Source organism: Chenopodium quinoa, unplaced genomic scaffold (assembly GCF_001683475.1).
Source record: "Chenopodium quinoa cultivar QQ74 unplaced genomic scaffold, ASM168347v1, whole genome shotgun sequence".
In the NCBI taxonomy this organism is placed as follows: Eukaryota; Viridiplantae; Streptophyta; class Magnoliopsida; order Caryophyllales; family Amaranthaceae; genus Chenopodium; species Chenopodium quinoa.
The window spans coordinates 2,221,083-2,234,292 of NW_018743391.1; the positions used below are offsets into that span (position 1 = coordinate 2,221,083).

At 34.1% G+C, this 13,210-nt stretch overlaps 1 protein-coding gene across 2 annotated transcripts; it reads left to right on the plus strand.

Moving 5' to 3' along the window:
- Window positions 1-225: 225 nt before the first annotated feature.
- LOC110738733 (BAG-associated GRAM protein 1-like) lies at window positions 226-13,163 on the plus strand. Of its 2 annotated transcripts, none has more exons than XM_021919151.1 (18): window positions 226-420; window positions 1,244-1,294; window positions 1,691-1,788; window positions 3,106-3,181; window positions 4,718-4,849; window positions 4,937-4,977; window positions 5,978-6,119; window positions 6,474-6,590; window positions 7,402-7,431; window positions 7,521-7,620; window positions 9,394-9,500; window positions 9,840-9,983; window positions 10,083-10,187; window positions 11,010-11,156; window positions 11,249-11,302; window positions 11,423-11,486; window positions 12,374-12,435; window positions 12,544-13,163. In XM_021919151.1, exons 1-18 carry the CDS (start codon window positions 226-228, stop codon window positions 12,658-12,660), a joined length of 1,782 nt encoding a protein of 593 aa, XP_021774843.1. In that variant the 3' UTR covers window positions 12,661-13,163. The 2 variants fall into 2 exon arrangements, with proteins under 2 accessions (XP_021774843.1, XP_021774844.1); XM_021919152.1 differs by having other exon boundaries at window positions 296-420; window positions 1,225-1,294.
- The last annotated feature ends 47 nt before the right edge of the window (window positions 13,164-13,210 follow it).

The window sequence follows — 13,210 nt, forward strand, 5'->3', positions numbered from 1 at the left end:
CCACGTCATTAATTTCCGACAAAAAAAAACATAAACTTCCTAAAATTCCAATTTCTCCCTCCAAAGTCCAACCACCCTTAATTGACCCATTTTTCTCTCTCCTCTAATTCTTCCCTCTTTTTCATGGAATTTCCTCATCAATTTCATCATTTTCGCAAAACCCTAGAAATCGATCACTTCAAACCGTTTTTCTAACGATTTTCCGGCGTGTTTTTTCATTTTCCGATGGATTTTCCGGCGAGATTGATGGTTCAAATGGCGTTGGATTCACTTTTTCCGTCGTTGTGGGAGATTGAAGTTACCTTTGTCGCCGCCATCTTTGTGATTGCTGCTTACTGGTACTTCAGTCTTGTTGATTGCAGTGGCCATGGTTTTGGGCAGACTATTGGTTCTGCTGATACTCTTGAGGAGAGAGATAAAGTAAGATTTCTTCCAATTTTTCAATTTTTTTTTTTGTAATTTTTTGGCATTATTTTTGGTAAATTTTGGTATATTCTTTGAAGTATTGCTTTATTGGATTGTTGTTTTGTTGATTAGTTTGATAGTGGAAATGGATAGTTTGGTGGAAAATTGAATGTGTAGTTTGTTTTGATTCTTTTCTTAATTTGGTTTTGTACTACTTTAAGCCTTTTTTTTTTTATGGTAGGAGGTTGCTTTTCCTTTTTGGGTTTTATATCGTTTTCGCTTGTTGTTGTAGGATGTAAAGAAAAGGAAATGAGTAATGTAAGATTAGTGATTGTATTTAATGTATTATTAGAGTCTTGAATTACAATGGCGTGATTTGACTTTGAGTAAGTTCTTTGATTGCCTTCAACATTAATAGAATGGTTTATCAATCTTGACCATAGAACTTGTTTAGAATGATTTTTTTGAAGATATTGTAGTGACTCATATGTCTTTGTGATTGAGAGAATGAATGCGTTGTTTTTCTAGAGTACACTTTTAAGTTATGTTTAGTAATACCATAATTTGTGAATTGTAGAATCACTTGAGCAGTGATAAGTGATGTTTTTCTTGCTCCCTTTCTCTCTTTGCTTCTTCAACTTTGGGGCATTCCCCGCTTTTCACTTGGTACCTTAACCCCAATTTTGATCGTATCAATTGATTGCCAACATCAGCCAGCTAGAGAAGCCTAATAGGCTAATATACTTTTGTTAATCTAGGGGGCATGCTACATTTGTTTGTTTGATTTCTTGGAGTAATTCCACCTTTCTTGACATGCAGTTCTGCAACTATTTTGTAGATTGGCAAGCTGAAATGTGATCCTCAAACTCACGCAGGGTACTTGATCAAGGTATGGTCAAGGTTCGGCATCAAATTTTCTTTTTTGATATGTGCTGAAGAATTCACGTAACGCCAGTAAACCACAGACAAAACATGTATTCTGATTTTAAAAGTGTAAATTTTGACATGTTATGTAAGATGTAGATACATAATACATCTACTACGGTTGTTTTATAAAATGTTTAAACCTTTTTGGGATGTCGGTGTGTTTCAAAGATGTAGATGTAGATGTATGTTGTATATTGAATTAGAGTTATTAAACTATTGGGGTGCTCTGTGATATGCTTACTTTCATTATGTTGGGAAAAAAAGGTATCAAACATTATGGAAGGAATTTTATTGAGGAGTGGATTTAAAATTGATTTTCTGTTTGAGCACCACTTATATTGAATCTATTACCCTATAGGTTGGGCTTTTGGCTGCAAAGAATCTTATCGCTGCAAATCTGAATGGGACATCAGATCCTTATGCTATTGTTACTTGCGGTACAGAGAAAAGATTCAGGTAATGAGAATGTTTGACTTTAATACCTTGATGTTTTATCACGCCTAATTCAATATAGGACTTTTATTGTAGCTTTCTGGAATAAATAAAACAAGGTTAAGTTGTTTCTTTGTTTTTAGACTTCTCTATTGATGTTGCTTCTATTTTCAATTTTGATCATATAAGTAATTATTTGAATTCAATTTTGAAATCCTGCAATTATTGGCTTAACAGAGTTGCCTTTCTGCATCCATGAGGGCAAGGCCGTATCAATATGCACCCTCCCCTCCTCCCCCAACCTAAAAGAAAAAAAAAATAACAGTCATAGCAAGGAAGCTCTTGTGAAGGACGAGTCACTGGTTACTGGTTATTGCTTTGGCAATTCCCTTCTGCTGTGTTTTTGTCATTGTAGTCAATTCATTATATTCAGCTGTTCATATTAATATTTGTTCCTTATAGGCCAGGTGGTAGCTTTACCGTCTCACTGATATGACCAGAGTTGCTATGTTGTTTAGATTTTTTTAACTAAAAAAATTATGAAAATTGTTCTGTTTTGTTTCCGCTTATAAATTGTAAAGTAGATATTATATATATGTAGTCACCATCATAACTTCATAATCTTGTTCTAGAACGCCACATCATCCCATATTTTTTTTACACTTGAGCTAGTGTCTTAGACAGTGTCAACTAGACATAGGGGTTATGCGATTTTCTACAGTTGTATCCCCTTTTGTGTGCGTTACTATATTGCTTCCATTTCCATTTAGAGGATTAGATTGTTTATGAGTTTCCTTATTTATATACTGGGTTTTTGTTTTGATGTGTTGTATCTGTCCTACTATGTCGTAATGACAATCACCACCACTCTTTTAGTTGCTGATCAAATGTTAGTCTGGTTGAGGTAGGATGTAGTCACTATATTGCATACTCTGGCATTAAAAGAGACTTAAATCATTTAAACCCCCTAAAATATATGTTTCATTAAAGAATAAATTCTTAATATATACTTCTCACTACATCATGTATTTTTTTCTTTCTTTTATTTATTTATTTATTTATTTCTGCCTCTTTGATTGTAGTAACATAGGTTATATTTTGTAACTCTGCATTTGCGTAAGCTTAAATTTTTTTAGAAACATATGCAAAATGGCAGGGAGTGAGCACTTGGGATCTCGTTATGTTATCCTTTTATAAACAGTATTAATTATGTTGTTTATATGCTGCTCAGGTTTTATATAACTTGTTTGTTGATGCTATTGCTAGATGACTTAGTTTTTATATATCTCTGTTTTGTGTGTTTATGTTGCTGATTTGAGGCTTGCCCGTTTCTCACTGCAGTTCAATGATTCCTGGATCAAGAAATCCCATGTGGGGAGAGGAGTTTAACTTCGTTGTTGATGAGTTGCCCATCCAGGTAGCTTCTTTGGTGCAACTTAAAATTATGTGAATTTATGCATGAACTAATAGTTGTATAAATATTTACATGTATACACAGTTATACACATACGCATGCATGTTCGAGGACACACACATACATATACTTTGAGGTTCTTTTTTTGTTTGCTATATCTTTCTTCTTAATAAATAAATTCTGATCTATGTGCTGCTACTCATCAAGAGTTCAAGATACAATAATGTCATAGTTTGATGATGGGAAAGGGGGTTGTATCATTGTGGCTGACTGGCTGGGTTTGTATGTCAGACTTAGATTACACTAGAAAGGCTTCCAACAAATCTATATAGAGACTTGGAATAAATCTGGAGTATTTTGTTGAAAACAGTTCCAAGAAATCATTAGACTTCACATCCCAAGAAATATGATTTTTAACCCTTGTGCAATTAGAAGGTACTATTAAGATGAGAAAAGCAAAGGAAAAAGGCATCCTCTTTACCCATACAAACCAAAAAAATCCTTGAGGGCTAGGTATGGGGACCCACTTGCGCACATTGTCCGGTCCTCTGATGTTCTGACCATCATACCTGCCACTAATGGCTCGATGTCAAAGTGAATCAGGTTTAAGTGAGAAATTCTGTAACTAATCTCGATGCCAATAAAATGTTTCTGGACTTGATTTGGAGATTCAGACACCCACTTGTTAAGTCCTACAATCCTAAGTAATACCACCCACAGACAGGTCACTTTTATCTTCCCCCACCTTATTAGTGTTTTTACTAACTGAGAACTTAAACATAAATGGGCTATTAACGGGAAACTTGAAATATATGACTGGATGTGTGTTTTTTTTTTTTTTTTTTTTTTTTTTTTTTTTTTTTTTTTTTTTCCATCTATCAAGGCTCCTAGAAATTCACTGCATCATAGGGCTTCAAAAAGTTGTTCCAAGTTACAGACTTAGCTGAATACCAGGTAAGGTGAGAGTGTAGGTTATGGGTCATTCATAGCAAGTGATATGTAGGAAGAAGATTTAATTTGGGATTTCTCTTGATTAATCTAAGGCCTCAAACCTTGTCAAATATCTGACAAGCTGTCAGAACATTTTAAAACCCTAACAGATCATCAGAATGGAAGAGGATTGTGTCCTCTGCAAATTGCTAGTGAAAGGTTGGAACCCCACCCCCACCTTCAGATCCACAGAAATGCCAACAGCTTTAAACTTGGCAAGAAGACGATTAAGCAGATCAATCACCAAATTTATTAAATGAGGAATATAAATTACCTGGTTGCAACTTTATTGAGCCTCAGACCTGAGTCACCTCCTAGGCTACTCATAGCCTTCGGCCAAAAAGTAATTAGACTTTATATTGAATGATATGAGGATTATTGTATTAGACAATGGAATGTGTACATAGTATATTACATTTAAAGATATGTTCTTTATGTTGTTTAGGCCTTTCCTTCTTATTCTATTCTTTTTGTGAACAAATGTCTTTCCTTTCATTTCCTTCTTTTCCTTTCCTTCCTAATCATATTTCGTATTCAACTTATTTGCAGATTAAAGTGACAATCTATGACTGGGATATAATCTGGAAAAGTGCAGTTCTCGGTTCAGTTTCAGTATCTGTGGATTCTGTGGGTGATAATTCTGGGGCAGTATGGCATCCACTGGATAGCTCCTCAGGAATGGTATTTCACACTGAAACTTCTATTTTCTGTCAAATATATTGTTTAACTCATTGTTTTAGCTTGGTTCTGATGGTATATCATTGTCAGGTTTGTCTTGATATTAAGGCTATTCCTACAAACACTTCCAGGTATTATTTTGGTTTGGTGAGCCAAGTTCTCCAATATTTACAGTTTATTATTGCCTACTGAAATAATTTTCCACATGGCCCATTTTTGATGTTAGAAAATACCCTCCTTAGTGATTTGAATATATCTGGGCAATTTATTTAGTGAACCTGCAAGCTATGTTTCTTGATGATGTGGCAACAATGTAAGGGAGAAAAGTTGGGATGAACCAGGTGCCTCCATAGATTGTTGCCTCGTCAGCTGACCTTGGAGTACATGATTTGAGATGTGCATGCTCTTGTACTAATATTTTGTAAGATTTTCTAGAAGCCACATTATAATCAGCAAGTTTGGATTATAATGAATAGTTGTTAAGTCACCTGAGTACTCTGAATCTCCATTAATGGCAAGTTTATTTCAGAATTGGAGTATGTATCGAGTACTAGAATTTTTTTATTTGATTTAAGTTTAGAAGCTTAAATTTGTGTAATTTTCGCTGTCGGGCACATAAAATCTTCTATTGATGCTAGCAATCAGCTTGTTCATGTCTGGATTGGTTAAAACACATTTGTATTTCCTACCCTACAGAGTCCTACTGTAATAGGTTACATTTTATTTTGGGATGTTCCAATATAATAGGCCACTCATCATATCTAGCTAGTTAAAATTGGAAATTCTCCATATTACTCTATACTTCTTTTTAGGATTTTTGATGCATGGTATCTTAGTAAATTGTTTGTTTTCAAGAACTGTAGAAACTATCAAGGATAATTTTTGGTTTTGAAGGAAATTTGTATACCATTTCTAGTCATATATGGCCTATATTAATGTGGGACAAAAGGAGTACAGTTTAGTGGTCTTGTATTTTTTTAAAATTATTTTTGTTGTTGAATGTGAGCCTGGATTATATGGTGAATATTATGAAATTTGTTGATCTCGTGACGTAGTATAGCTGAGGTTGTCTGGAAATTTACTTGTAAGCATAATTTTTTTACCACTATTGACTGAAATAGTTTTTCTTAGGGTTTTAGATGGCTATGGTGGAGGAAATGGTCGCAGGAGGGTTTCTCCAGATAAACAAGGGCCAAAAGATAAGCAAGAGCCGATGGTGGTCTACCAAAAGCCTGGGCCATTGCAAATGATATTTGATCTACCCGCTGATGAGGTGAATTACTGTCGAACTTACAATTTTGCTTCTCATAGTAGAAGTAAAGGGAGTATGTTTCTTGTATAGGTTGTCCAGAAACAAAAGTAACTTCTTGAAATGGTAACATATTGTTGTTGTCAAAGCGCTGCATTTACTTTGGTCTTGGTGATTGTTATTTTGTGGCCATTGGTAATGTTGCTTTATTCTGTTTATGGTTTTCTGCCACTGTAAAAATCCCAAGCTTAATGACTGGAATCTATAGCCTTTACTATGTGGGTTTTATACTCAAAGTTTTTAATGCATTCATGTCTTTTCCTCTTTTCTGATCTGGTCATTCCATGTTTCATATGATTTGATGATTATATATTGCAGGTTGTTGAGCACAGCTATTCCTGTGCACTAGAGAGATCTTTTTTGTATCATGGTCGTATGTATATATCCGCTTGGCACATTTGCTTTCACTCAAATGTGTTTTCTAAGCAGATGAAGGTTATTTCTTTTCTCACACAATACTTTTTACATGTAGTAATTATTTGTTATCACAGTTGATTCCCTTTTTATTTTGTTATTGTATGTATAGAAAGGTTTCCTTGCCTCTACACGTTATATACCAATTTAAGATTAAAATATGTCTGAGTACTTGTCAACCTAAATATCAAATTGTTAAACAAAAAGGTGGATCTGTATTTTAAATTAATAAGTATATGCAAGTGGGTTGGTGATACTTCACAAGTGCTTTAATATTATATATATATGTGGATTTGTATTTTTAATCCTAGAAAAATAATTTTGAATTGTGTTTGTTGTATCTTTAAAAGAATTTTTAACAGAAATAACAATACCAGTGGCATGTTGGGTCCTGTATGTGTACTGAATAAATGGTATTCATTGGATTGACTTTGCTTTATTTAGTCTGATAGTAACATAAACATTATAAAGTCTCATAAGCTAAACACAAGAAAGTCTATAAGTTCATTCAATTTTAACCATCTAATAACTTCTACTGTTTTACATGCCCCTTATTTTATCAATTGTTATTCCTAAAATTCTTATCAGAATTTTCCTGTGTTATTTTATGTTATTTTTGAGGGACCCCTACTGTTGATTTTACTTAGTGGCTTAAAGTTTTATACTTTAGAATAATATATTATGTTTAGCTTTATTTTAATTCAGAGAAGCATGGTGCTGTGTGACTTTACTGGTGGCTTGCATTGCCCTCTCTATGATGAATTTTTGAACATAGTACTAATATTTGTGGCCAACATATATTTCTCACGCTGTATACATGTCCAATTTACAGGTGATTATTCCCTTTGAAGACATAGATGAAGTAAGTTTTCCTGTTCTTATTTACGTCATTGTCCCCTTTTTCTTGGCAAACAGTAAAAGTTCATTTAACTTATATATTTCTCATTGTAGATTCGAAGAAGCCAACATGCTGTAATTAATCCTGCTATTACAATCATCCTTCGGCTTGGAGCTGGTGGCCTAGGTGTACCGCCTTTGGGAAGTTCTGATGGTGAGTGATGACTGATGATGTTAGGCTTTTAGTTATTGATTCGAAGTCTGGATTATTTCAAAGCTTGTGGTAGAAACTCATTGCATGATTTGTTCGTAATTTTCATGGCTGATGCTGAAAAAGGTATCTGTTCTTTTAAAATTAATGTTATTTTATCAACTAGTGGCTTTTTTGTTGAAAATGTTGTCAATTGCTTTCTGATTACTTCCATTGTCAACTGCAGCATATCTTATCAGTTAGCATCAGATATGATGTATGTGTAAACTTTATGTGGGGGCATTGGTTCAGTTATTTTTTTAGAGCTCCTTTTCAACCATTGAGGAATGTTAGGAACAGTCTTAATTTTATGTGGAAGGGAAGAGTAGTGTCTAGCAAGCTAATGCGAATGGGTTGTTTATGTTTTATACTACATAATTCACTTTGAATAGATACATGATATTTATAGATCAACTGTTAAATCCATCACATTGCAAATGAGACGTCACGGTTTCAGTTCTTGTTAGATACATTTTTAATGTGGAGGAAGTCTGTTGCAGTTGAAGATCTTTGCATGAGAGGATCTTGACACTCATTTGATATTCATCATGTCAATTGGCAATGTTAGATAATGTAAATAAAAAAGCTCAAGATGCATGGAGGTGAATAGGATAGGATTCTTTGGCACTTTTGTCCTTCATTATTCGTTGGTGCCTAATTGAAGTGAGTCATTGTCAATCAAATATTGATCATTTTTGGTGTAATGAAACTGCTGTATGCCTTGGATGCGCCTCTTCGCAATCACTTCTCTATGCTAGTAAAGTCGCTTGACATCTATCACCTGGTACCTAGGTGCGTCTGTAATTACAGTGGTGTTAGAAATGAGAAACAGGTTGCAGGATGGCTTGTATTGACCTTGATTTTTAACAACAGTATAGGTACAGATGGTGTCTTAGTGTAAACCTCTCTTTTCTGAGCCTCTGGCTGGATTGAAATGTTAGTTTGAGAATTCTTTGAGGATTCCCCCCCCCCCTTTTCTGAAGCTTCTTTTACAAACGCATCGCGAACATGTCTTTTTTATGTCATTTATGCAGACTGTATGCTTAGACCTACTAAAAGTGTGCAAAAATCAAGAACCAATGAATGTATCACAAAGTGTATCATGTGTCTTGGGTTCTTGGTACTGAATAGTCTGAAGGTCATTTCATTATGCATTATTATTTTATTTTTTTTTCTTCCTATTTTGGATGTATGATGGGCTTGTACAGGGTCTGTCATGGAGCATTTACAAGTGTGATTACTTTTGCCCCCAAAGTTTAATCATTTCTTACAACCTACTTAACCAAGGGAGCCATGCATGGGTCCTGATATACACACATATATATCATTCTACACTCTCTATATTATTGTTATTTTTCATGTCTAAAAGAGCTGTGTTAGTATTTAATTAGTGTATGCCTTTTCTTATTGAAGAGATTTATGTCTAGTCATATCAAAGAAATCCATTTATTTGGGATGATGTGACTATCATGTGATGTTGTGGTTGGAGGGTATTGATGACCTTTTCACTTGGGTTTTTTTTAGGGTTATCCTGAGATTTGTGGCCTCTTCTTGGTTTCAAGCCTGGGGCCTTTACTAGATTATCTCTTTCATCAATTCATCCAGTTTGATAAAGAATTATTGTCCTCTTCAAATGTACATTATGAATTCATCCTTTTTACAAAATGTTCTCTGTTGTCGTACGGCCACCTACTTTGGACCATTATATTAACTTATTTTTTTGTTTGTTCCTTGCAGGGAGAGTTAGGTACAAATTTGCATCATTTTGGAACAGGAATCATGCCTTGAAGATATTGCAACGTTCTGCAAAAAAATTTCTTTTGATGCTAGAGGCTGAAAAGAAGGTTGTTATCTGTTGAATCTTTCTTTAAATTGTGCCTTTATTAGCGGTTAGTAGAATAGATCCATCCACCCTTAAATTTTTCTTTAAAAGAAACTATGCAGTGTGATTTTAAAGTGGAGGTCATTTAGCTTGTGTATGAACTTTGAAGATATGAAGGAAACAGAATGTGGGGTTTTTTGGAGGGAATTTTCCCTCATTAACATACTCATTTTCAGCCTGTATTGGAAATAATAAATTTGTTTTGTATATCCCCAAAATCATTCATGACATCATCATATCATATTAATTAATTTTGTACTCTTCATCTACCTAATGCCATTATGATCAACTTGCTGAACAGGCTAAGGCACTATCAGAACTTCGTGCACATAGAAGTTCAAAACGGACAGGTCAACCGATGCCTAAAGTTCTTGAAGAAATTATACCAAAGACTGATAAGTTTCAGCCATTTGTCAAGGATGAAGTGCTTGTTAGTATATATAATGTATGGACAACACATCTTTTCCAAGTACACATGTAATTTGTTTTTTTTTTAGTATCTGTATTGCATGCAATTCTGCTAAATGTTTGAACTTTTTCTCAGGATAAATTTCCATGCACAGCTGAACAATTTTTTAATTTATTGTTGAGTGATGATTCAAACTATATAAATGACTATCGTTCAGCACGGAAGGATTCTAATCTTAGTGTAAGTACAATTTATTGATTCCTTTTTGTCAGTAACTGCTGCTTGTTGAACCTTATTATTCACTTGCTAATATTTTACAAAGTTAAGTAAAATGTATCTTTAATTTTTCTTCTGTTCAGAAGCAGTGTTCCCAGTAATCTGCCTGCCACATCTTGAAGCATATTTCTGGACGCCTCTCTTATGTGATTTACTATGGAATTATGCTATTTTGTGCTCATCTAGAAGACACTTTGTCTTCTTGCTGTATTTCTCTTCATTTGGTCTTAATTACATATATTGTCTGATAGAGAAATAAAGGGAATTCAAGTCTGGCGATGAGCAAAAGTTTAGATAGTGTTCTGATTGAGATTTTATAATGAAGACCTAGATTGTTTCTAATGTGAATTTAGGGATAATGTCTTCAACGTTTAGCACCACTTGAATTGCATATAGTAGACAATAATTTACATTGGCTATAGAGCACAGTAAGCCTCATTGTTTCAGTAGCATAAAATAATCTGGATTATGTTCCTTTGCTGCAGTAGCTACTAGTAAGTCGTTTTCTTTGCCAAACTTAATTGTTTTAGCTTACAGATATTGAGTAAACATTTTCTTAGAGAATGATTTGTCTTAATTTGAATTGAAGAAAAATATTTTTTTGTAACAAGATGCTTACCTTTGTTTCTGTTTCTTATGAAGTTCTCACCCTTGAATGTGTGACCTGTTCATCATAATTTAAGTTTTGTGCAAAACTGAGTAGATTTTGTCCTTTCTAAAGTTTATTGAGAGTAGTTTTCCTGTTCAGTGTTTTGAATATGATATGCATCTGTTTCACTGTTTCAGATAGGGCAGTGGCATTCAACAGACGAGTACGAGGGTTTAGTTAGAGAAATGACTTTTCGCTCTATATGCAAGAGCCCTATGTGCCCCCCAGACACGGCAATGACAGAGTGGCAGCATGTAGTTTTATCACCAGACAAGACAGTATTGGTATGACTTTGTACATCTTAACCTACTTTATTGAGACTTCTTTGTTTTGTTCCTACTTTTGGGCTGATCGGTGTACATAATTTTGACCCTAGGTGTTTGAAACAGTACAACAAGCACATGATGTCCCATTCGGGTCTTATTTTGAGGTATGCTGCTTCTGAGTCATTATTGCATTTACAATTTTTCCAATTGATATAAATACTAATCATGCAGCAAGGCTTAAAAAAAAAATATTAATTTAGTCCTATGTTTGGCATTTTTAATAGGTGCACTGTAGGTGGCGTCTTGAAACTTGTTCTGAGTCATCTTCTACCATAGACGTAAAAGCTGGTAATTCTTTTTCTTCTTTTCTTTTCCGCTAACTTTTATTTTGTTTGGTTGTGTAGTACAGCATAACATTTGTCTGATTTGCTTTCTGTGATTCTGTTTACCATGATACTTGAATTAACAAATTGAATGATGCTGTTCCTTGCAAGTCTTCAGTGATTTCAATTTTGTTAACCTGATTGCTTCTATATTTTCTCTTACTTTTGTTGGTGACGGCTGTTAATTTATATCATCCCTTACCCTACTTTTCTCTTTAACTCTTGTAGTGCATGCTAATTTTTATATATTCTTGGAGCTTTTCATTATGCTAAATATAGATTTACTTTGTACAAGGTTTTAAAGAACCTGACTACTATTGGCAATTGTTTTAGGATATATCTGATTTATAATATGCAATTAACAGTTATTAGGCCCTATCTATTTTGCTTTAATTTTGTTGGACTAATTATTATTACATTAAAACTGATTTAAATGATTCATAATTATTTTTCCGGTTTCCCTTAGTTATTTGTTTGTCGGCGATATAGATCCTGAATTTTACTGGTTTTGAAATATTTTAGCTGGTTAAAACTTATTTTTACTAATGAATTCGTCTTAAAGCAAAGGAAGTCAGGGCAATATTGCTATGTTAAACAATTTCTGCCCCCTTTTACATTTTGTTGTTTTTCTTATCCATTCTTCCTTCTAAAAGTGCCTTGCTGCTGGTTTCACTTTCCAGGAGTGAGACTTTATGCATCTAGAGCTTTGTGAAATTATTTAAATGGTGCTATTAGTTTGCAGCTGATATTCTGTTCTGCTTTGGCTTATGTTTTTGATTGAAGTTTCTTTCATTTTAAACACTGTATTGCTGATAATTTTACTAGTTACATTTATGCTCTCATCTTTTATAGGTGCTCACTTTAAGAAATGGTGTGTCATGCAATCTAAAATTAAGTCTGGGGCCATTGATGAGGTGCATCTCCTCTCCTTATGTTTTCTCTCTCTTGAAAAGCAGATAGCTTGGTTTGATGCAGAGATTGTAATGAAACTTAAATTTAATTTTTGAGTTGTTTTCATGCAGTACAAACGAGAGGTGCGCATGATGCTAGATGCAGCTTGCTCTTACATTAATTCTAGGAATAGTACCAATGCTGATGACAGTGTCCAAATGGCTTCTGATTTACAAGAAAGTGCGTGACTGGAAGCAATTCTACTTCACTAGTTTCTTCAGTTTTGGTCTCAAGATATGGTGCAGCACTGCAGCTCTGTTCATAGCTTATATTTATACCATTGTTCATCCCTTTTCTACATTCGCTCGCTGTCATAATTGTTCATTGTTTTTCCATGTAAGGTTTTGTTGGATATAGCATTATAGTTGTGAATTCGCCCTGATCCCTTAGCAATAAAGCTAATGGTGGTGGTGGTGGTGGTGGTAGCCCGTGTTGTACGTAGTATGAAGAATAATTATTCTGTTGTAATTAGGCTGCAGCATGTTACTAAGAAGTTATTTCATTTATACATTTATAAAAAGCCGTGTATTTTGTTTTGCAATTTTTGTTTTTTCATTTTTTTTTGAACACTGAGCAAAGACTAGTTTTGTTTTCATGCCATATTGGTCAATGACAACAAAGAGATTGAATCATTCAAGATAGCAATCGATTGTCTAAGTAGTCCAATTTTCACATTATCATGTTGGATAAATTACAGATATGGTTTCCTTCACCAAAATTCACCAATACAGCATTACT